The sequence below is a fragment of the Marmota marmota genome, unplaced genomic scaffold (genome assembly GCF_001458135.2).
Source record: "Marmota marmota marmota unplaced genomic scaffold, marMar, whole genome shotgun sequence".
NCBI lineage: Eukaryota > Metazoa > Chordata > Mammalia > Rodentia > Sciuridae > Marmota > Marmota marmota.
This window is the reverse complement of record NW_026000082.1, coordinates 12647644-12672791: the sequence shown is the minus strand read 5'-3', so window position 1 is coordinate 12672791 and position 25148 is coordinate 12647644. Positions and strand designations below refer to the sequence as shown.

At 42.0% G+C, this 25148-nt stretch overlaps 2 protein-coding genes across 4 annotated transcripts in view; one reads left to right on the top strand and one right to left on the bottom strand.

Moving 5' to 3' along the window:
• Positions 1–2461: 2461 nt before the first annotated feature.
• On the top strand, positions 2462–19796 carry Cpt2 (carnitine palmitoyltransferase 2). Its single transcript, XM_015484979.2, has 5 exons — positions 2462–2784; positions 8770–8850; positions 10886–10992; positions 16530–17834; positions 19182–19796. Exons 1-5 carry the CDS (start codon positions 2633–2635, stop codon positions 19511–19513), a joined length of 1977 nt encoding a protein of 658 aa, XP_015340465.1. The 5' UTR covers positions 2462–2632; the 3' UTR covers positions 19514–19796.
• A 4025-nt stretch (positions 19797–23821) lies between these two features.
• Positions 23822–25148, bottom strand: part of Czib (CXXC motif containing zinc binding protein) — a 9565-nt gene continuing 8238 nt past the window's right edge. For all 3 annotated transcript variants that reach the window (XM_015484977.2, XM_048815358.1, XM_015484978.2), the window contains exon 8: positions 23822–24083. In XM_015484977.2, coding sequence (XP_015340463.1) covers positions 24006–24083 — 78 coding nt within the window. In that variant the 3' untranslated portion in view covers positions 23822–24005. The remainder of the gene's footprint in view (positions 24084–25148) is intronic.

The following is a 25148-nucleotide window of genomic DNA, read 5'->3' as shown; positions in this document are numbered from 1 at the left end:
AGTTCATTGTTTTTAAGAACTTTTTTTAAAAAAATATGAATATTACTTTAACCTGGCCACTGTGTTCTGCTTTTACATAGTTGATTAAAAACAGAGCTAAACCCTGGGGATTACTACAATACAAACAATTTATTCTTCAGGACGTTTCTCTAAGCAGATTAACTTTCTTGACCCTTGCACAGCAAGATATGGTCTTTCTAAACTCCCAGCTCATGTTATCCTTAATGTGGTACAGTCCCCAGGGCCATCTCTAGGGAAGCACTTACCCACACCAGGACCCAGGCCAAATACTTGGGTACATAAATGAAAACAAAGTCCCTGCCTTAGAGGACCTCAAAATTCATGGTAAGAAGTGTATAAACAATTAAATAGCTCATCATTAACTCACAATACAGCTGTACATACAAAACAGTAAAGGAGTGTGAAAAGTGCTGTGGAATCAGAGGAATTTGTTCTCTTGGGGAAGAATGCTGAGAACTGAGGAAGACTTCATAGAGGTGGTACATTTTGAAATGGGGTTTGCGGGACGAGGAAGCGTTTACTAGGCAGAGTCAGGCTTGGTGATGCACACCTGTAATCCCAGCAGCTCTGGAGGCTGAGACAGGAGGGTTGCAAGTTCAAGGCCAGCCTTAGCCTCAGTAACTTAGTGAGAGACCCTGTCTCAAAAAAAAAAAAAAAAAAGTTTACTAGGTAGAGATGCATGAAAAGAATATTCTAGGCAGTGAGACAGCTCTTTTAAAGAAATGGTATGGAGTAAGGACAAGAGGTGGGGATGGGATGATGAGTAGTTCAGTGTCACTACAGCACGGAGTGCTTCAGGTGACATGATGGGAGACGGAGAAACAGGTGGGAGCCAAGATTCAGAAGGCCGTGGACACTAGCCTGGTGGATAGATTTGTTCCTATTGGCCACATACCACAGAAGACTTTTGAGCCCCTTTTAACCATTAGATTGGTCCTCTGTCTTTAGAACTGACCAGTGCTCTTCTACTAGTCCAATATTTCTTCCTCTGATCCCCCAAGCTCTACCCAGATCCAGATATCTGCCTTAAGTTTCAAGGCTCTGAAAACTGTTAGGGTTTCGGGAGGGGGTAATTGATCTTTTTTTCAGAAAGGATTTTACATGCTCTTTCTGACACTATACTCAACACGCAAATGGCACTGGTGTTTTGGACTTGAGCCAGTTGGATCTGTTCTCTCCTCAAGGGAGAAGGATTATCTAGATAATCAGTATATTCCAGTTTCTTGCTTAGTTCTTCAGCATTTGTAATCACTATTGAATGAATGTTAGAACTGGTTTGTGATCTTCCTGTTCAACTGGTGGTCACCTAAATAGATAAGGACAGGGCTGAGACCAAACCTCAGGTCTCTTAACTCCCAATCCAGTGCTCTTTTGGATGCAATCCAGCCCCTGACTCTGCCTGGCCAATATGAAAGGAACAGAATGTACTTGGCTGCCTCAAACCCACAGGGTCCTGATTGAGAGCTGGAGCTAAAGGAAGGTCGTGTTCCCAGAATGGAATTCTGTTGTGCCTCAGGCCAGACAGCATAATTCTATGTCTTTTGATACCTTCCTTCTTCTGTAAAATGGGAGCAGAGCCTACCTAATCTTTTAGCTACAGCTGAGATCAAGGAAGGGGTGGGTGGGGTTTTTTTGTTGTTGTTTTGCGGTTGTTTTGTAATGGATGAGGGATGGTGGATCTATATTCAAGTTGAGGAATCTTCAAGTCAGAGTTGGAAGAAGCATTGAGGACAATGTGTGGTGACAAGCAGCCTCCTGCGGTGGACTGAACCAGGAAGAGTCCCTAGAGCTAAAGGTCAAGAGTTTCCTCTTAACAACGGGCTTCCTTTCTTTGGAACTGTTCAAACTGAGACTGTTCACTGAGGAGGGTCTTCACCTCTGCACTGATGAGGTGGCCAGGTCCCAAGATTTCACGGTTTCGGGCTCCTGTACATTCCTTCCACCCTCAATACCTGCTCAGCTGAGCTGGCAGGGCAGCTGAACAGTGTTAAGAATCACTGCCTGTCAAAGATCCTCAGCGGGCTAACGCCACGGATTACTAGTGACAACAGTAACATTCGCTACCGTTTTCCATTTACCTATAAGCACCAGACACCTTACATACCAAATTGTCTTGGCGAAATAAATGAAGTTGTTAAAAAAAAAAAAAAAGCTACAATCGTGGCAGGTGCGTTGATCAGGATCTCCATTTAACTGAAGACATAGTTAAATGGAGATCCTGATCAAATGCCACAGTCGTCCAGGGACCAAGCGTTGATCAATGTAGGCTTATCGAATTGCAAAAATGAATTTCGACGGTTCTTTTTCTCCAGCTCTTATTTCTAGCTTGCTCCATAAAAGGAGAAGGGGAGGACTTCGGCTAGGTCCAACGCCTCCGCCTCCCGGATGGGGAGACCAGCTGTCTCCAGGCATCAGCCGGGCGGGAGGGACTCGGCCGTGGGCGGGGCCTTCTGTGGGCGGGCTCTGTGGGCGGGGCCGTAGACGGGAAGTGGGCCCCGGGCGGGGACGAACTGGACGCGGAGTCCCTGACGCTGCGTCTCCGGCCTTGAGGGTAGCGGCCTTTTTCTTGGACTAGAATTCCTTCACTTCTGCGTTCTCGCCGCCCGGGACGATGGTGCCCCGCCTACTGCTGCGCGCCTGGCCCCGGGGCCCTGCCATTGGCCCTGGAGCCCCCTGTCGGTCCCTCAGTGCTGACAGTAGGCCTGGCCAGTACCTGCAGCACAGCATCGTGCCCACCATGCACTACCAGGACAGTCTGCCCAGGTGAGCCCGATCTCCCCGACCCCGCCAGCCCAGGACTGACCCCAGCGCGACTCCATTCACTCAGGACTTCTGAAACTGAACTGGCTTACACCCCCAAACCCCGACCTTGGAGGCAGCCATATTCCCCATTCTCGAACTCCTGTGACTTCCCAGCTTCCAGTTTCTCCAGCCCAGGAACCCCAGAACCTTCAAGTTCTCCAAAATCCTTCCATGCACAATTCTCCGATTCTCCATCTTGAGCCTTTCTCGAATTCCCTCTCCATTAACCTAACTTCCAACCGGATGGATGGATGGATGGATGGAGTGCCTCAGGATTGAGGCCCTCATATTTTTCCTTGAAATATGTCCTGCCTGAATATCTCCAAAACCATCAGAATCCTTCCAAACTAGGGGTATCTAATGAATGCTGAGCATTCCTGCCTGGAATATTTAGGTTGCCAGTTTCTGATATTAATAGTACTGTGGTTACCCTTCCTCAAGTTCTCCCAGTGCTCCCCCTTCTTCACCCATTACTCAGAACTTTCAGTGCCACTCCTCATTCTTCCACCCTCCTCTTTTAGCACCCCATTAGTCTTCACAAGCACTGCCGCATGTTCACTCTTACCTTCAACCATACCCCCACCATGCACATCCTAACTTCTAAGTCCAGTCTTAACCTGGAAACATTTCACAAGCCACCAGACCCTCCTCAGCATCCCTCCCTTCAAGTTCCTCTCTCTAAAATATCCTCCCTCACAGACATTTCTCCCTGCAACTTCAGCCCACCCTCATAGAATTCTTGAAACTGTCCTCAGTGCCCCTTGAGGACTTCATCTCTTTCAAATTAGATCCAGGACTCTCCCAAATTTTCAATGCTCTTCATCATAGGCTACCATCCCCACCTTCTGAAACATGAAACACCCTATAAGAATAGCCCTAAGTCTTTCTCTCCCCAACCCTTACCTAGCACTTCCCAGCTTCCAGTTTTTCCAGTCTTTGAACTCCCAGCCTTCATCTAAATTGCCAGCTCTCCTTCTCCAGAAAGAAATTAGAAATTTCCTTCACTCTCTGAAACTGAACCTAAATTGTCATCTCTACTCACTCACCATTTAGTTCCTGGAGCCAAGTTTCAATTTGTTTCAGAAATCCTTCTCTCTTTCTCACTAAACTGTCATCAGGAATCCTCCAAGCTAGGGGCCAGTACTCGCTCCCCAGCAGCATTATATCACAGGCAGTGCCCCCAGCCACAAGGTTGCTGTTTTTCTTTATATCCAAGAGTTATGTTTAACCCAACATCAGTGCCCACACTCCCCTCTCAGGAAGATCATCCAAAGGCAATTCTGAAATAACAGTGTGCAGACCTCTAAGACAGACTAAAATGAGATTATCTGAACTAGTAGGAGAGAGAAAGAAAACAGAGTCTGTGTGCCTGAGGGATAAGCCTGGGACCTGCCTCCTCCTTGTCAGCATGTGTGTCTGAGCTGTGCTTGTATGTGGGGGAAAGGTCAGGACTGACAAACCTGTCTTCAATTGCCAAATCCAGAGTCATGGTCATTGACTTTCAGGCAGGCCCACGCCCCACCCAGGTTTAAGATCAAAAGGAGTTTCTGTATTTCAGACTTGGAAAGCTAGAAAGAATATTTAAGATCATTTATTCCAAAGCCATCCACAGCACAAAAATCTGTAGGAATCTGCAAGAACAAACCATAATGCTCACCGCCCATTAAGCAACCAGTTTTCATGACCTCATCTATAAAGTGGAGTTAGCTGGGGGATAAAATTCCTTCTAAATTCTGGAGTAGAGATGACAATTTAGGTTTAGTTTCAGAGAGTGAAGTAAAATGTATCATCTTTGACATTTATCTTGATGTCAGACTTGGTAAAGAGCCCTTACTTTGAAGTCTGGTAGAACTTAGTTTCAGATTCTATATCTGCAACTGTAGCTATAATTTTGGGCAATTCAGTTAACTTAGTGACAGTCCCCTGTGAGTGGCAACACACAGTTCTCTGTTGTACCATAATACTGAGATAAGATACAAGAGATAGGGAAGTATCATAATTAGTCACTCCCTCCTCCTTATCTGTCAGTTTTCTTATTACCTTTGCCTTTTTTTTTTTAAATTTTTTATTGTGGGTTGTTCAAAACATTACAAATTTCTTGACATATCATATTCCACACTTGGATTCAAGTGGGTTATGAACTCCCACCTTCACCCCATACACAGATTGCAGAATCACATCAGTTACACATCCATTGATTTACAAATTGCCATCCTAGTGTCTGTTGTGCTCCGCTGCCTTTACCTTTGCCTTTTAACTTGGTAGACTTGGATGCTCTTTCTACCAGGTTCCCTCCCACTATGATTTGCCTGTTGTTTGTTTGTTTGTTTTTATGAGTGTGGTAAAATATGCTTAACATAAAATTTACTATTTTAACCACTTTTAGCTGTATAGTTCAGGGATATATATAGAGTGTGAGTGTGTGTGTGGTGCTGGGCATTGAACCCAGGGCCTTGTGCATGGGAGGCAGGCACTCTACCAACTGAGCTATATCCCCAGCCCAGGGTGTATATTTTTTTAAGAGGTGTATTTATATAACTTGGGACTATGAAACTGTAAGTCCTAAGGAAACCAAGGATGGATCTGACTGGCCTCTAATCCACATCAATGAATATTTATCAAATATTTATTGATGTGGATTAGAGGCCCATCAGGGATGGGGAGGCACTTGTGGTTCAGTGGAGGAGATAAAACAATGACAGGTAAACAATATTATAATGTGGATAAGAGGGAAATGACATCTTGCTGTCCTTAAAATAATGAGATAGGAGTCAGACCTGATTTATTTATTTATTTATTTACTTATTTACTTATTTATCTATCTATCACTTTATGGTTCCAGGGATTGAACAAGTCACATCCCTAGCCTGCCCCACTTTTTATTTTGAGACAGGGTCTCACTGAATATTCCTGTCTCAGCCTCCCGAGTTTCTGAGATTACAGGTGTGTGCCACTCACACCTGACTTTTAACCCCAGCTCTACTTTTTACTGTTTGCATGGCCAGGAGCAAGCTGTATTACCTAAAAATGGGAATGTTAATATTACCTTCCTTTCTGAGTAGTTAGAACCAAACCCTGTGATAGAAAGCACTTGGCTGGATCTTATGGCACATGCCTGTAATCTCAGCAATTTGGAAGGCTGAGACAGGAGGATGGAAAACTTGAGACCAGCCTCAGCAACTTAATGAGCCGTGTCTCAAAATTAAAAAAAGAAAAAAAATTTTTAAAGAGCTGGGGCTCTTAAAAAAAAAAAAAAAAAAGCTGAGTCTGGCACATAATAAGTACATGGTGTCATTCACAAGTACTGTAACTGGTGTAAATAATCACCGAAAGAAAGCCATTGTGTTGAGTGAGCGTAGAGGTGCAAGTGACTTAGAGCCTGGGTGAGTGAGGGAAGTTTCACAGAGAAAGTGGCACTTGAGCTGGAATCTGAAATTCACCAAGTGAGCAGTAATGAGTAAAGGACAGAGAGGAACATGACAAGGAACAGATAACTGCAATCTGTGATGTGACCAGAAATTTTGAAAGGTTTATGATAGGCTCAGCCCAAGAAAAGAATCACTATGTAGGCCTTAAGTTATTGGAGTTGGTGTGGGGTGTGTGGGGGGAGAAGAGCCCATTATTAGGCACTATGTTAGGTCTATAATTGATGCACAATAAATGTCAATCATCTGTTGTTTTTCTTTCTAATCACTTTTGGTGATGACTGGTGTGGAGACATAATAGGCAGGTTCTCTAGAATTCCTGCGGGAGGCAGAAGAGTCTGAGATTCCAGGATGTGGAGAATAACAGGGAAAACAGTAATGTTTCAGGCCCCACAGGCATGTCTTTCAGACCTATCTTCTTGTCTTCTAGAATAAATTTTATTCCCTAGCAACTCTGTGAACACTATCCCAAGTGTAACTAGATCCTGTAGAAGCAGAGAAGGCTTTTTAGCTGTGTTCTTGCAGGAGAAATCCCAAAGTGCCTACTTCTCAGAGGAGTATTGGGGAATGAGTAAGTGACCAAGAGGAACTTAAACAGGAGATAAATCAGTGTAGCACTTACTTCCATCTTCATTACAGCAAATGACTTTTCAATGGGAGTGGGTGGATAAGGAAGACCCAGGTAGTTAAGATGGAACTGTCATGTATCTCCCTTAACACCTGGGCTCTACCTCTTTCAAGGCCTGTTGAATTACATCACAGGGAACTCCAGGAACTGTGGTGCACATGTTCAATCACTTGTGGTGTTCTCTGAAGAATGTGAAGGAAGTAGGGTAGTGCATAGAGACTGGACTTGCTCTCACATCTCAGTTTTTCAAGAGAATGAATGTTAACTGGAAGAATGGCTTCTGAACACTTACTGAGAAAGAAATTGTTATGGTGCAGACCTTTGTGGTAGCAAGTTATAGAAATTTCAAGTCAAACTGGGCTTTAGCAAATGAATTCACAGTCCTGAAAAATAGCCAATGGATCAAGAGGATCATATGAGGTCATTTAGACCCTGTTTCAGCTTCCTGATGAACTCTTCATTTATAGAACTCCGTTCTCAAACAGGTTTTCTTCCCCTGGTGACAGAGTGGTAGCCAGCACATAAGATGTAGCTTACATCCTGATCTTTTAGTGACACAAGCTTATAGAGATTGCCCTTCCTGGGAGTTCAAAAAAAAAAAAAAATCCTGTCTGATTGGTTCTTACTGGTCTCATCAGTCCTATACTAGTAATCTGTAAGCCCACCCCTGGGAGTTTGAGGTAGTCGGTTCCACCAGCACCACTGGTACTGAGTAGGAAAGGTTAGTTCTTCCACAAAAACAGGGTACTATTACTAGAAACCTGGGAGAATGGATGTCAGGTGGCCCAAAAGCAGAAATGAGAAAATTCTATGCTAGGCACTGAGGAGAGGTGGTGATGAGCTGATTTCCTAGAGAAGTGAAAAGACTAGGGGCAGAGTTTGGAGCTACAGGACTTGAGGACTGACTAGTTTATTGAGTCTTTACTATGTGCTAGGCACTCTTCTAAATCATTGATAAGCATTGCGGCATTTAACCAGTATAGAACCCTAAAGTGGTACAAATGCATATTACCCACATTTTATAGATGAGGACACGTGGGTACAAGACAGTTGTATGCCCACAGTCACACAACTGTGAGAGATGCAGCCAGAGTCAGCTCTCTAAATTTCCTTGCAAGGGCAGGAATCAATATGACTCCTGAAGTTGTAGTCACAGAGTTAGAGAGGGCCCTAGAGCCATTTCTTTCAGTTTCTTCCTTTTACTGAGAAAAAAATTACCAGAGATGAAAAGTAACTTTTTTAAAAAAATTATAACAGCAGGGTGCAGTGGCACTTGCCTGTAATCCCAGAGACTTGGGAGGCTGGGAGGAGGAGACTTGGGAGGAGGATCTCAAGTTTGAGGCCAGCCTCAGCAACTTAGTGAGGCCCTAGCAACTTAGCAAAACCCTGTCTTAAAATATAATTTTTTTTAAAAAGGGCTGGGGATGTGGCTCAATGGTTAAGTGCCCCTGGGGTCAATCACTGGTACCAAAATAGGTAGGTAGACAGATTAGATAAATTAACAGCTTTATGGGGAGGCTGAGACAGGAGGATCTCAAGTTAGAGGCCTGCCTGGGCAATTTAACAAGATCCTGTCTCAAAAAATAAAGCTGGGTACGGTGGTGCACACCTATAGTCTCAGCTACTTGGGAACCTGGACAGGAGGATTGCAAGTTTGAGGTCAGTCTGGGCAATTTAGCAAGATCCTGACTCAAAAAATAAAGGAATTGGGGGGAGGGGTGTGGCTCATATGAAACACCACTGAGTTCAATCCCCAGTATGAAAAAAAATTTTTTTACTAAAATGTGGAGTTACCATTGATACATTAATGATCAATTTTCTCATTTGCCTTGTGAAGCTAATTAATCTCTTTAATATATTGTCTGCCTTATGCTGACTTTGCTTTCTCTCCAGGCTGCCTATTCCCAAACTTGAAGACACCATTAGGAGATACCTCAATGCACAGAAACCTCTCTTGAATGATGGCCAGTTCAGGTAAATGCTGACTACTCTGAAAGACTATGGTTGGGTGGTTCCAGAGAGCCTGGCAAGTAATGGTGGACCAAGCTTCAGGGAATGTCTGTGACTTGATTGGATCTCCAGAACCTGGAACCTAGTTTATACTTTTGCAAGTTCAGGAAAAGATTTTCATTCCCAAAAGACTGAGCAGTCTCTGAGGTGAGAGTCCTTCCAACCTGACTCAACAGATGGTTTATGAGCCAGAATGCCTTACTTTTTCAGGGGAGGGGTTACTGGGGATTGAACTCGGGAGCACTCAACCACTGAGCCACATCCCCTGCCCTAATTTGTATTTTATTTAGAGACAGGGTCTCACTGAATTATTTAATGCCTCCCTGTTGCTGAGGCTGGCTTTGAACTTGTGATCCTTCTGCCTCAGCCTCCCGCTGGGATTCTAGGCCACTGTGCCCAGCCAGAGTACCATACTTGTACTTTATCTTGGCAGGTGTACCTGGGAGGCCAGCTGGTACTGGTCATTTGCAGAGGGCGTGTATTCTTGGTAGAGAGGTCCATTGAGAACCATATGGCCCACCAGAAGTTTGCTTGTTGAGCATGTTTATGGCGCTGGATAGTATGACCTCCAAATCCATGCCCTTTTCAGAATCTCAGAATGTGATCTTATATGGAAATAGGGTTGTTATAGATGTAATTAGTTAAGATGCGGTCCTACATCTTACTGGAGTAGAGGAGTAGAATAGGTTTTTTTTTTTTTTTTTTTTGGTCTGAGGGATTGAACCTAGAGGGCCTTATCCACTGAGCTATATCCCCAGACCTTATTTTTTATTTTGAGATACGAAGTTGCTAAGGCTGGCCTTGAACTTGCTATCCTCCTATCTCAGCCTCCCAAATCACTGGGATTACAGGCATGTGCCATTGTGCCTAGCAGGGTAGGTCCTTAATCCAATACAATTCATGTTCTTATAAAAGAGTAAAAGAGATATAAACAGCGTGATGTGAGGATGAAGACAGAGATTAGAGTGTTGTATCAACAACCCAAGGAGAGTCAAGATTGCTGTTATCATCAGAAGCTAAGAATGGAATAGATTTTCCTAGAGTCTTCAGAGAGATACAGTCCTGTTGATGCCTGGATTTTGAACTATAGCCTTCAGAACTGTGAGAGAATAAATTTCTGTTGTTTTAAGCCCCACCCAGTTTGTGATCGTTATGGCAGTCTTAGGAAACTAATACAGCAAAGAATTCAAAAATAATATCAGATATTGCCAAAAAGTGGATTGCATTAAGCTCTGTTAGCCTTGTGTGGTTTGGTACTTTGGTACTTTTTTCATAATGAGAATTTTTTGTATCCATAACTGGCATTGCTATTTGAATCAGAATCCTTCATTGGGCAGTGACAGAGAAACAGAAACTATTTATAATCTAGGTCCCTGCTTTTAAATATTCCTTGTTCAGGAACTGTTAGTGTTCTCTTCAGATAGATGAACCACTTAATTTACCCGCATTACCTCAAACAGTGAAATTGCATTAAAATAACCAAACTTTGAAATTAAAAAAAAAATTCTTGTTAGTCACTAGAAGTTTCTTTTAATATAGTAATGAATTAACAGCTACCAGTTACAAAGTGAGTATTATGTTTTAGACTATATATTTTTTAACTTTGTAGGGTGGTCTCTTTTACACATCAAGAAAATGAGACTCAAGAGAGAATGTATAACTTGTCCAAAGTCACACAGTTTAAAAGTGACAGAACCAGAAATTAAACTCAGCTATTTTTTACTCAAAAGCTTATATCCTTTTCTTCATGCCAAACTGCTTCCTAGAGATTAGAGTGTCCTGTGAAATATTGATTAAGCTTCCTGATATCCTAGATTTTTCTGTTTTAGATTGATTCCTTTTCTGCTGATTTCAGAGGTACCTTCTTACCTCCTTCCCAGTTTGTAGGGATATGCTGTTGGGGGATCCACAGATCCCTCTGAATTCTTCTTGACCATGAACCTAAAGGTATTAGGTATTTCCTGCCATGGTTTAATTCTGTCTTTTTTGATCATTTCAGGAAGACAGAACAATTTTGTAAGAGTTTTGAGAATGGAATTGGAAAAGAACTACACAAGCAGCTGGTGGCTCGGGACAAACAGAATAAACACACAAGCTACATTTCTGGTAGGTGGGCTGGCCTGTGGGCAGGACTTTTCCCAGTGCCATCTATAATGAAAAATAAGGAATCCTCTCTGCCATTTTGGTCTCATAAATATATTTAGTGAGACCAGCATTGAAGTTATGGCCCCCTCAACTTCCTGAAGCAGATGTTAAGGCTGCGGGAGCGCCTCCCTAGGTGCTGACTGGGGGCCTCCTCTCTAGCAGTGGCTGCCTTCTCTATTGGTGGAGTCCAATCAAGGACTATCTGAAAAGGATGCAGGATCAGGTCCTGCGGCTTCTTCCTATGGTTCTAGGTCCCCCATAGGCTGACCTAATTGCCCTTTCATGACTCCTCCTGATACACTCCATGCTTCAACAAGTAAGAACTCTGTGGTCCCCTGAACCTGTGAGTCTTTCACCTTCAATGCCTTTTATCAATATTCTTCCCCTTCTGCTTCTTTTTTCTTTTCTTTTTGGTACTGGGCACTGAACCCAGGAGCATTCTGCCTCTGAGCCACATTCACAGCCCTTTTTTATTTTTATTTTATTTTATTTTTTAAATATTTTTTAATTGTTGGTGGACCTTTATTTTATATATTTGTATGTGGTGCTGAGAATCAAACCCAGTGCCTCATGCAAGCACGCTACCACTGAGCCACAATCCCAGCCCACACAGCCATTTTTTAAGAAATTTATTTTAGAGAGAGTTGCATTAAATTGCCTAGGCTGTCCTTGAATATGCATTGCAGACTTTCTGTTCTGCCTCAGCTTCTGGAATTACAAATCACTGTGCCTGGCTCCATTTTCTTTTTTTTTTTTTTCCTGGCAAATTCCTCCTTTGAGATCTGGGTAGGGTAGCATTTTTGTTTTGTTTTTCTTTTTAATATTTATTTTTAGTTGTAGTTGGACACAATACCTTTATTTCTTTTTATGTGATGCTAAGGATTGAACCCAGGGCCCCCCACGCGCTAGGTGAGTGCTCTACCGCTGAGCCACAACCCCAGCCCTGGATAGGGTAGTTTTTCTATAAATCTTCTCAGTCCTTTCCCCTCTCATTCAAAATTGGTTACTTCCACCTCTCTTCCTTCAGCACTTCTTTAACTTACTTTTTCTTTGTATCAGGTTATACATGCACATAGTTTAAAGAATCAAGTATTTCCATAAGGCTTATTAGGAGAAGTAGCAATTGCCTGACCTTCCCTTATTTTCACACTTCACACCTTCTTTCATTTCCTGTTTAATTCCCTTGATATGTACCCACAGGTCCCTAAATGATATACTTATATTACTGCATCTTAATTTTAATTTTTTTTAAATTTTAGGCATTATCTGTTGACATCTAACTACAAAGATTAGAATTTAGCAAATGTTTACATCCCCTCCCACATATATAAGTGTAGATATTTCTCAGACCCACATTTTCCCAGTATAATTATTTATAATTTTGGTTAATTCAATATTTCTTGTTTGTACTGTTATGATCATACAAATGCTATTATTAGCTGAGTCATGTAGTACATTGGGATTGTTTTTCCTTTCCTATAGAAACTTATTTTTTTCTCTGAAGTTTTTAAAAAATTTTTTTGGCACTGAGGATTAAACTCAGGAGTGCTTAAACACTGAATCACATCCTCAGCCCTTGTTATTTTTTATTTTGAGACAGTTTCTCTCTGAGTTGCTTAGGGCCTCACTGAGTTGCTAAGGCTAACTTNTATACACATCTATGTATGTGTGTGTGTGTGTGTATTAGTTTTAAGTGGACACAATATCTTTATTTTACATTTATATGATGTTGAGGATCAAACCCAGTCCCTCAAGCATGCTTTACCACAAGTGCGCTCTACCACTGAGCCACAACCCCATCTCCTAATTTTTTCCTTCTTGACAAAGTCTCTTCTAGAATTTCTGACTCACTTTGGACTGGGTCTGTGAAACCATTCCTCACGCCACCCCCCCACACTTTTTTTTTTTGGTACTGGGGATTGAATCCAGGATGCTTTACCACTGAGCCACATCCCCAGCCCTTTTTATTTTTTATTTTTAGACAGGAACTCACAAAATTGCTTAAGGCCTTGCTAAGTTGCTGAGGTTGGCTCTGAACTTGTAATTCTCCTGCCTGAACCTCCTGAGTCACTAGGATTGCAGGTGTGTACCCCCACCTGGCATCTGTGAACTCTTGGCCTGGGATCTTTTTTTGGGAACTTTTTATTTCAGCTGAGTTTCTCTTATTCTTTCTCATGCTGGGACTCTGTTTCTTGGATTTCACATTTTCCTTTCTTAGTGTCTCCTTTATTTTCTTAGAACACAAGATTCCCTTTGCTCTCTGGAAGCAGAACACAGAGAGCAAAAGTTTTGAAAGTTCTCATACTTCAGTGATAATTTATTTGACTAGCTTGAAAATAATTTTTCCACAGATTTTAAAGTCCATACTCCATTATCTTTTATTTTATTTATTTTTTATAGGAAGAAAGGTTTATTTTGGCTATGGTTTCCATCCACAATCAGCTGGTTCTATTCCTTTTAAAAAGCTTTTGTGGAAGCAGAAACATCATGACAGAAAGGTGTGGTCAGGAAAGCTGCTCACCTCATGGTATCCAGAAATCAGAGAGCAAGCAAGTGCTCCATTGCCTTTTACTTTCAGTGTTGCTAAGTTATTTTGTTATTTTGAGTCTTGATCCTTTGCTTCCTCTGTTTCTGGAAGCTTTTAGAAATTTCTCTTTTCCTGGGTGTTCTGAAATTCAGATAATGTGTTTTGGTATGGGTGTATTTATACCCTTTTGCTGGGTCACTCAGTGAGTTCTTTGACCCTTCAAACTCATGTTTATCCCAGCTCTAGCATATTCTCGTTTTATTTCTTTGATTTTTCTCTCTTCTTTTTTCTATTTTCTCTTTCTGGTTCTCTTATTCAGTTGCAGAATTTCTGAGCCTGGTCCTCTAATTTTCTTATCTTTTCTCTCATATTTTTTATCTCTTATTCTTGTTCTGCTATCTGGAAGATGTGCTAAATTCTGTCTTCCAGTCTTTGAGTTTCTAAATTTCTCCTTTCCTGTTTTTCATTTCCAAGGGCTCTTCTTTCTTTCTCTTAGGATGTTCTTTTCTTTTTAAACAATTTTATCTCTGGAATGTTTAAAACATTTTTCTTCTTCCTTCATAGTCAGTCTCCTTCAAATTGCCTTTTTTCCTGTTTGTTTTGCCTCTTTTCTTTCTGCTGATGCTTCTTAATCCTTCTGTGCTGCCTTAGATATGAGTGACATACTAAAAAGTTATTGAAAGCTTGTGGATGAGGGTGAGGCTTGTTGGTTACAGGTGTCACTGTGATGTGATCTGGCTAAACTGTTTCTTTGAGGTTCTCCTAATGGTAGTGTCTTTGAGACAGATTCCTCAGGGAAGGTTTTTCCAGTAAACTGCCAGGAGGTTGCTAGTGTGGTAGAAATAGGGCAAGGGAAGCAAGTTTGAGAGCTCAACTGTGATTTAGGTTTTCTAGTTTCACTTTAACCAGAGAATACAAAAAGCCTTCTATCAAAGTAAGGAGGAAACACTGGGTTAAGAGTAGTGATCTAATTAAACCAGAGATCTAAACAGCCCGTTACTGAGCTGTCTGGAAGTTCTGCTGTGTAAAACAGATTATTTTTTTATCTGTCTGTCATGCCAGTTTAAGATTGGCTTTCTTGAATCTGTTTTTGGTTATTACCCGTTACCTAAATACTTTCAAGTTTTGAATATTTGCTCTTTTCTCATTCTCTTGGCCTTATTTTGGGGTGTGTGTGTGTGTGTGTGTGTGTGTATGTGTATGTTTGGGAGAAGGTACCAGGGATTGAACTCAGGGGCACTCAGCCTCTGAACCACATCCCCAACCCTATTTTGTATTTTAAATTCTTTTACTCAAGGTTGGAGTGGGAGTCAGAGGCATGAATTTATATTTTCTTTAATAAAATACGTCTTATCCACTAGTACTTCTTTTCTCTCATCATTTTAGGGTATTGCATCACATTTTAATTTTGTTTGTCTACTTCACTAGAATTTTTCAGAATTAAAGAATATATCCTATTCTTCTCTAAATCCCCTGGACCAGGACCTGGTACTGACTGACAAAGAATGGAATGGAATGAATGGGCCAATGAAGAAGTCATGGTTAAATTGGATCTATTGGTCCTTTCCCAGTGCTACCTGTGAAAATTATTTCCTCTAAAGTCGTAGAGAGTCCTTTTTTGTTGATTTTATCCATGTGTACTAACCTCAGCAGGAATTCCCTTGAAGACACATTTTTCTGATAAAATATTGCGCTGGAAGTTTTGTAGGCAAAACATCCACAGGAATGCAGAGGGCAAGTTAGTGTTATCCACATGCACTTATGGTTATTTCTAATTGGTTTTTTGAGTACTTCCTTTTTTTTAAGAGAGAGAGAGAGAGAGAGAGAGAGAGAGAGAGAATGAGAGAATTTTTTAATATTTATTTTTTAGTTTTTGGCGAACACAACATCTTTATTTGTATGTGGTGCTGAGGATCGAACCCAGAGCTGCGCGCATGCCAGGCGAGCGCGCTACTGCTTGAGCCACATCCCCGCCCCTTGAGTACTTCCTAAAAGAGAATTCATAAATATATACTGTACATAGAAGAACAGTGAAGGCTGCCCTTTGTGCCCTGTCCGTTAAGGAGATAGTCAAAGATGAATATTATCCCTGAAAGTAGATAAATCAAGAGAAACCTAAGGATATGGGGTAGGAATTAGCTGTTCTGTTCTAGCATGGAATCTCACTGCATGTTTTCCCTTTAGGAACCGCCCCCCCCCAAAAAAAAAAAAAAAAGAAAAAGAATAAAGAAGAAAAAGCAATTAATAAACATTAGGGGAATACATATCAGATCCATAATGATATGCTACTTCATACCCACCAGAATGGCCCCAGTTAAAAAGACATATAGTAACAAGTGTTGATGAGGATATGGGGGAAATTGGAATCCTCATGTGCAACTGGTGGGCAGGCTGCAGCTACTTTAGAAAATGCCCTGGCTGTTCCTCAAAAGGCTTAAAAGAAACGTAGATGACCTGCCAGTTCCACTCCTAACTATATGCTCAAGAGAATTAGTAACATGTCCAACCAAAAACTCATATATGAAAGTTCAAGGCAGTATATTTCATAATAGCTAAGAAATGGTAACAACCTAAATAGCCATTAAACAAAATGTAGTATACCCATAAAATGGAACATAGTTCAACAATAACAACAAAATTAAACAACAGTAAAAATGAAATGAAGAACTAATATACTCTCCAACATGGATGGACCTCAAAAACATTATCAAAAATTACAGCCCAGGGGAAGGGAGGGGGCATGGGGTTATTAACGATGGTGGAATGTGATGCTCATTATTATCCAAAGTACATGTATGAAGACATGAATTGGTGTGACTATACTTTGTATACAACCAGAGATATGAAAAATTGTGCTCTATATGTGTAATAAGAATTGTAATGCATTCCACTGTCATCTATAAATTAAAAAAATGACAACCCAGATGCAAAAGACCACACATTGTATAATCCCTTTTATTTTACTTTTTAGGTCCCTGGTTTGATATGTATTTAACTGCTCGAGACTCAGTTGTTCTGAACTTTAATCCATTTATGGCATTCAATCCTGATCCAAAATCTGAGTATAATGACCAGCTCACCCGGGCGACCAACATGACTGTTTCTGCCATCCGGTTTCTGAAGACACTCCGGGCTGGCCTTTTGGAGCCAGAAGTATTCCACTTGAACCCTGCCAAAAGTGACACGAATACCTTTAAGAGACTCATACGCTTTGTGCCTTCCTCTCTGTCTTGGTATGGAGCCTACTTGGTCAATGCATATCCCTTGGATATGTCTCAGTATTTTCGGCTTTTCAATTCAACTCGTTTACCCAAACCCAGGAGGGATGAACTCTTTACTGATGACAAGGCCCGACACCTCCTGGTCCTAAGAAAAGGACATTTCTATGTCTTTGATGTCCTGGATCAAGATGGGCACATCGTAAGCCCCTCAGAAATCCAGGCACATCTGAAGTACATTCTCGAAGACAATAGCCCTGTGCCTGAGTTTCCTCTGACATATCTGACCAGTGAGAACCGAGATGTCTGGGCAGAGCTCAGGCAGAAGCTGATACATGGGGGCAATGAGGAGACCCTGAGGAAAGTGGACTCCGCTGCCTTCTGCCTCTGCTTAGATGACTTCCCCATTAAGGACCTTGTCCATTTGTCCCACACCATGCTACATGGTGATGGTACAAATCGCTGGTTTGATAAATCCTTTAATCTCATTGTGGCCAAGGATGGCACTGCCGCTGTCCACTTTGAGCATGCTTGGGGTGACGGGGTTGCAGTACTCAGGTTTTTCAATGAAGTGTTTAAAGATAGCACTAACGCTCCTGCCATCACTCCCCAGAGCCAGCCAGCCAATACAGACTCTTCCATCACTGTGCAAAAACTCAGCTTCAAATTGAATGATGCCTTAAAGGCTGGAATCACTGCTGCAAAGGAAAAGTTTGATGCTACCACGAAAACCCTCACCATTGACTGTATGCAGTTTCAGAGAGGAGGCAAAGAATTCTTGAAGAAGCAGAAGTTGAGCCCTGACGCAGTGGCACAGCTGGCCTTCCAGATGGCCTTCCTGCGGCAGTATGGGCAGACAGTGGCCACCTACGAGTCCTGCAGCACTGCAGCATTCAAACATGGCCGCACTGAGACCATCCGCCCAGCCTCCATCTTCACAAAGAGGTGCTCTGAGGCCTTCGTCAGGGAGCCCTCTAAGCACAGTGCTGGCGAGCTTCAGCAGCTGATGGCCGAGTGCTCCAAGTACCATGGCCAGCTGACCAAAGAAGCAGCAATGGGTGAGGCAGGGGTGGGGAGCATGCCCTCTGTGCCTGGGTTAGACTCAGTAACATCCCCCCACATCTGATGTCTACCTTGTCCCTAGATTTAATTCACCTGCTTACTCCCAAAATGATGATTTTTCCCCCCTATCCTAGTAGTCTGAAGAGCTAGCCCAGTCACTAGGGATCAGAATGTTCTCATGTCCTAAGTAGGGATGGGGAAATGCATCTAACTTTCTTCTCATTTAAAAGTCATCTTCAGTTGTGAGTCATGATTCTCCTTTTTCTATTGCTTGTTAGTTATCAGACTTCCTTTCAACAATTGAGAATTTCTAAGCCCACAGCTCCCCATCACTTTACCTCAGATGTAGCGTGTTGGCTCCTTGGAAATAGATCATCTCAGAAGTGCTTTCCAAATTGAAGTGTCATCTTTTCATCTCTTTGTGATAAAATTGAAAACCTGGAAAGGATGTGGAGGATATCCAATCTTTTCACATAGCTTCAAAGTCCTAGAACTGAAAGGGTCCTCCAAGACCTAGTTTTTTTCCTTCTCCATTTTATAGGCAGGAAACTGAGGCCACTGGCCTAGTGTTACATAGAAAATATGTTGTAAGGCTGAAATTAGAACCCTGGCAAAAAATCCTTTTTTTTTTTTTTTCTAGTGACTTAATCTTGTCTTTTACATGTGAATTGGACTTTGAGTTTTGTCTTATTTTTGGTTTATGTGTGTGATGGAGGAGGGGCGGTTGCTGGGAATTGAACCCAGGGCCTTGTGTATGCTAACACATACTTTACCACTGAGCTGCGTACACCTCTAGCCCCATATCTTAAGTTTTTGAGTCTATGGCTTTCTTCACGTAGTGTCTTGACTGACTAAATTGATTCACAATTTTTAAAACCATGCTTTCATTCTAGGCTCATTTTTAGCTCAATTATTGACAGCTGAAAATCTGTTTTAAAATAATTTAAGGTAGGTGCAGTGGCGCACACCTATAATTCCATTGACTTGGGAGGCTGAGGCAGGAGGATTGTAAGTCAAGGCCAGCCTCAGCAACTTAGTGAGGCCCTAAGCAACTTAGAGATTTGTTACCCAAATAAAAAAAAAATTTTAAATGCCTGGAGATGTGGCTCAGTGGTTAAACACTTCTGGGTTCAATTCCTGGTTTAAAAAAAATTTTTTTTAAATATTCTGGAATGGGCTTCTGCAAAATTTAGTGAGCTGGAGATATACATATAGAGGTAGAGAGACCCTTCTTTTACAGACTGCTCTTAAGGGGGATTCCTGTCATGGCTGGGAGGTTTGCCTAAGATCCTTTCTAGTTCTGAGATTCTGAGACTCCTGTTTTTCCATTTTGTCTCTGACAGGCCAGGGCTTTGACAGACACTTGTTTGCTTTGCGGCACCTAGTGGCAGCCAAAGGAATTGTCCTGCCCGAGCTCTACCTGGACCCTGCATATGAACGGATAAACCACAACATCCTGTCCACCAGCACGCTGAGCAGCCCAGCAGTGAACCTTGGTGGCTTTGCCCCTGTTGTCCCTGATGGCTTTGGCATTGGTTATGCTGTTCATGATGACTGGATAGGCTGCAATGTCTCCTCCTACCCAGGACGCAATGCCCGGGAGTTTCTTCACTGTGTTGAGAAATCCTTAGAAGATATATTTGATGCCTTAGAAGGCAAATCCATCAAAGCTTAGCTTCGAGGTAGATGGAAAGTCCTCCATTACTTCCTCATGAAAATGGAGGGCCGTGTAGCCAATAAGTGCTATCCTGTGCCTAATGAAACTAGTCACGGGCCCAAGCAGCCAGTGCTGCAAGCTTGAGCTCAAAGATCATTTTTTTAAAGCTAAATGTGTTATTTCTGAATGGGAAATAACAGTTTCAAGACCCTCTGATCAAGATATTGGGTTTAAAGAACTAACTCAGGTCTATTTATTGTTTAAACAGAAATAAAATGTAATTGTGTAATTGTTGCTTAAAGATGCTTCCTCTTATTATTAGTAGTGTTTTTTTTGGGTTTTTTTTGTTTGTTTTGTTTTGTTTTTTTTTGGTTTTGTTTTGTGGTGCTGGGAATTGAATCCAGGGACTTGTGCATGCAAGGCAAGCATTCTACCAATTGAGCTATATCCCCATTTTTTTTTTTTTTAATCCCTACTTCCCACAAAGAACTTCCCAATAGTAAGTTCAGGAAGCAGTAAGTTCCCATTGATTCCCGGCTTCTCAGGTGCTATGGGAAACACTGTTTCATCCTCTATAAACTTGCCCCTTTCTCTTGGGCAAAAGTACTCTTTATTTTTCTAAGGAGTGAACTGCTCTGCTTGATTCTGGCAGGCCTGCTTCAATAAAGGATCTAACCACGGATTTAAGGACTGCTATTTGACTAGTTTGGGGGACCAAATGAGGATTTATAATGGGCATGTGTTTATTTTAATCAGTTGAAGTGTGAGTGAGAATTGTGGCCTCAGGTAGCAAACATAAGTCTGCATTTTACAGTAGAGAACATTTCCTTTAAGTGAAATGAGTATAGATTTTTTTCCTCTCCCATTACTTGTTAGAATGCTACTGGAACTTGAACAGAAGGGCATTTTTATCAAATTTTTTGAAAAGGAAGTAATTTGTGTTAATCTTACTGCATTCGTAATGGCTTCTCAGTGAGTTACAGATACAGCCTTTCTATCCTCCTCATTTGCTTCCCTTTAACACATGTCCTACAGAGAAGCCCAGTGGGTCCCATGTCTTCAGCCTGCCTTGCCTAGGTTTTTACTGTTCCTTCTTTATGAAAAATTCTATCCTTGGTCAAAACACATAAGGTAGAAATTTCATTCTGGACACACTTAGCTCCCAGGAACAGCACAATATACGTTAACCACAACAATGGATTTAGATTTGCATCACTCAGAGGGCGAGGAGCCCTAACTACTACTTCCTAGACACCAAAAGGCCCTTTGGAGTCAAAAGGAGCCTGCCTAGGCTGTGGAATTGCCTGGCAGGAGCTGGGACCTCACCCGCTCCAGAAGGGAGGAGTCTACCTTGGCATGGCGCACAGTCTTGACCGTGTGCTTGGTGAGCAGGAAGGCATACTCCTCCGCAGTATGACTGCAGGTACTGAGTCAGATGTTCTGCCCAATATATGCTTCTGGCATCTTCAGCAGGCTGAGCACCACAGGACCCAGGTTATTCACAGGGTTTACAAGGAGCCAGATGCTGAACCTTCAGAGATTCTACTCTTACATATTGCAGTACCAAAACACACAAGATCATTAATCCTTGGAATACCTCTTTGAATACAGATTGAGGTAGGGTTTCAACCTTATTTTATTGTACAAAATCTCTAACAGGTGCCTCAGTACCATTTATTGATGAGTTAATAATTAACCTCACGAACTGCAACAGTATTCCTTAATCTTCATATGTCAGTAGGTCTGTTAATCTGCTGTTCCACTGTCTGTTTGTGTATTAGTGCCAATACCATAAATGGTTTAAATTGCCATTGCTTTATAAATATATTGTGATACTTGCTAGGGGAGGTCTCCCGCCTGTCATACAGATTTCGAATCAATTTAAGTTCTAGTAAAAATTTGAGATTTTCTTTTATTTATTCATTTTTTAATGTAGTACTGAAGATTGAACCCAGTGCCTCACATATGCTAGGCAAGCCCTGTACCATTGAGCTACATACAACCCCACCCAAAATCTGAGATTTCAATTAGAATTTATAAACATTTATTGAAAATGAGCATCTTTATCATGTACTTTTTAAAAACTATTTTTCATTGTCAATATAGCTTTTATTTATATTATTTTATATGCAGTACTGAGGATTAAACCCAGGGCCTCACACATGCCCATAGGCAAGTGCTCTACCAGTGAGCTTTTGAGTTGTAGATGGACACAATGCCTTTATTTATTTATTTTTTGTATGTGGTGCCAGGGATAGAACCCATTGCCTCATGAATGCTAGGCAAGCGCTCTACCACTGAGCCACAACCCTGGCCCTGGGAGAAGTATCTTTTCTTGAATTATATCTTGCTTGTTAGTAGCATATTGAAATAAGATTTCTCACCTTGACCTTAAATCCAACATGGTAATTTTTTTTTCTGGAGTTACTAAGTGGAAAATCATAATTAATGAAATACTGAGTTGACTCTTTCCTTTCTCTTTACTTTTTTTTTAGTACTGGGAATTGAACCCAGGGGTACTAATCATTGAGCCATATCCTCAGCCTGCTTTTTTGTTTGTTTGTTTTTTGAGACAGGGTCTTGATTAGTTGCTTAGAGCCTCACTAAATTGCCAAGGATGGCTGGAACTTGTGATCCTCCTGCTTGAGCCTCCCAGGTTGCTGGGATTACAAGTGTGTGCCACCGTGCTCAGTCTTTACTTTTCAAATTATCTTATTGTGGGATTTCCAGCACAATAAACAGATGTAGTGATTGAGGGCATCCTCATCTCACCCTGACGAAGTGTAATACTTCAAACGTTTCATCATTTATAAAACATGGCACTTGCTCTAGGTTTTTTTGTTAATACCCTTTGTGAGGTGAGAGTAACTCTCTTTTATTCCTAGTTTGCTAAGAGCTTTTTTTAAAAAAAATTTTTTTTGTAGTTGTAGATGGATGGAGTGCTTTTGTTTATTTTTATGTGGTTCTGAGGATTGAAACCAGTGCCTCATGCATGCCAGGAAAGTACTCTGACACTAAGCTACAGCCCCAGCCCAAGAGCTTTTTTGTTTGTTGTTAAATGGGTATTAAACATCTTTTCTGCACCTATTGACAATCTATTTCATCTTTCCTTTAATCTGTTAAGAGTATTTGGGTCTCCCTACCTCCTGAAAGATGGTCGAGTAATTTAAAATATAAATAAAACCTTGAGGTTCTTTTAGTGTTTGGCTTTTGAACTTACATACTGAAGGGTATGTAAGAGACTAAAAAAGACTAAAAACAAGAAAGGTTGGTTCCCCAGCCCAATGTGTCCTTGCTTCCAGATGAGACAGTAGACTGGACCCAGTGGGAGGGGGCTGGCAGAGGGAGGCCTGAAGTCTTGCTGTCAGGTACAGAAGAGCCCAGGGAACAGGGAACATAGGGAACCAATGTTGAACAGTAACAAGCTAGGCCCCTCCTCACTACCCCTAGACATGGCTAACTTTCCCTGAAAACAAGAGAATCCTCTTTCTAGAGCCTTACAACCAGACTGGGTGTTAGTAGACCCTTTCCTACTCTCAGGAAGTGAGAAAGAGACACTAATTTGTTTTTCCAAAGAATTCTAAGCTCCAGAAGAACACGGAAAAAATAGGTCTCCAGCAACAGGTATTCCCAATGGTGGGTTTGGAAGGGAAGAATAAGCATCGGCATGGCCTACCAGTGCACTTATCAATCCTGTCAACTGTGTGGACATTTGGCCCAGGAACCAGGCCCAAGAGGCACAGCAGGTTCTGACTCCTGTCTTTACAATTCCAAAGTATTTCCTGGGGGCAGACACATAAATATGGTGCAAGAGTACAGAGACCAGCAGGAATTGTTTCAGGGAGCAGAGGCTGACTTAGAACAAGGAAGAACTTTCACACCTCTTCTGATGGGCTGGGAGTGCCCCATCACAGCAAGTGAGCTGAGACCTGATGACCATCAGTCAGGAATTCTTTTGCCAGAAGTGGGCTGGGCTGGAATGCCAAGTGACTCCAGCTAACAGAGATGCCCGGGTTTATCCGAGAGCCAAGCTGGTCAATGCAGGGCTTTGACACAGAACTGCTAAGCCTGTGGCACCATTCCATAGGTTTCCCTGCCCTCTGTGCCACTGGCCTTGAGACCTTTGATCCTCTGGATTGATCTGCCCACTTTCTAAGAGCTGGAGAGTCCCTGGAAACTATGTATTCCTGCATATTTGGCAATTTGGAGGAAGTGCAGGGATTTAAACTGTAGAAAGTTGCCAGAAAGCAGTCAGAGACCTTCAGTGTGAATTCTTCTTTGTGGAGGGAATAGTGGCTGCTCCCTGACTCTATCCTCACACACTGATGTGATACAAACAGGGGTTTTATTGATGTGGCTTGGGAACCATGACAAACCCCAGCATGCAGGTTATGAGGGCTCTCTACAGCAACTAGGAGATGAGGGATGAAGGAGTCAGTCTCTATGAGTGCTGCTGCTTGGGGCACTTTGTTTCCTCTTATTCTTAAGACCAAGTGTGTAGGAAGGGAGTTCAGCACTTCACAAACTGGTGAGTGACCTCATAGATTCCCACAGACTCCTGAGCCTTCTCATCATAGTCAGTCCAATCCTATAAAATAAGAGAACAGAGTTAGTCAGTGTGGAGAGTGGAGAATGGGGACTTATGAGGATCCACTCAGGCTCAGACTCAGATATTCATGAACATGTGTGACCCTGAACAGAGATAGATAGCTCAGGACTAAACTATAGCTCCTCCAGCTTTGTGATTATGGGTAAGTCACTTAACTTCTCTGCATCTCAGTCCTCTTCTCTTAAAAAAAGAGAGAGAGAGATGCCAATAGACTTCAGATTGAATTTTCAAAGAATCATATCAGGAAATATATGTTAAAGTACTTAGCACAATGGCTGGCACAAAGAGGAGCTAGTAAATGCCAGCTATTGTTGTTAAAGGTGCTATGCACATGGAATGAAGTGGTTTTTTTTTTTTTTTGTTGTTGTTGTTGTAGTTTCTCTTGATTTGGGTCAGGGTCTCACTAAGTTGCCCATGCTGGCCTTGAAACTCCTGGGCTCATGTGAGCCTCCTGCCTCAGCCTCTGTGGAGGGTCAAATACATGAAATACATGCCACCATATCCAGTGTGAATGAAGATCTTGTCCTTCCTTCCTTTAAGGCCTGAGCACAATTTTATCTGCAGCATACTATGTCCAGCAATGCAGATGATTACTTGTTAGGCTCTATAAAGTCACTACAAACACTAAATTAATGAATACTAAACTACTGTTTCCAGTGGAAATACAGGGTTAAGGTCCTGTGAACATCTGGTCACATTTTCATCAACTGATCAATAACTTTGTTTTACCTGTGTTTATTTCCATTTAAAGACATGTTTTTAAAAATTTATTGTTAAAGCTAGGAGAAGGAAGATGGCGGCGAGGGGAGTGCATTGCCCCCGTGTGCTGCTTCACTGTGTGGGAGTATGACAAGTCAGGACGGCTAAAGGATATCTTGTTAGGAATTTCCAGCAATAGTGGGGTGCTCCAGAACCTGGAGGAAGGATTTCCATCACACGAGGATCAGCTACGGGGACTCAAACGCGAGAGGTTTGTCACACGGAGGGTAACACTGCTTATTCAGCAAACCGCCCCGCGGCTAGAGTCTGCAGCGCGCGCTGGGA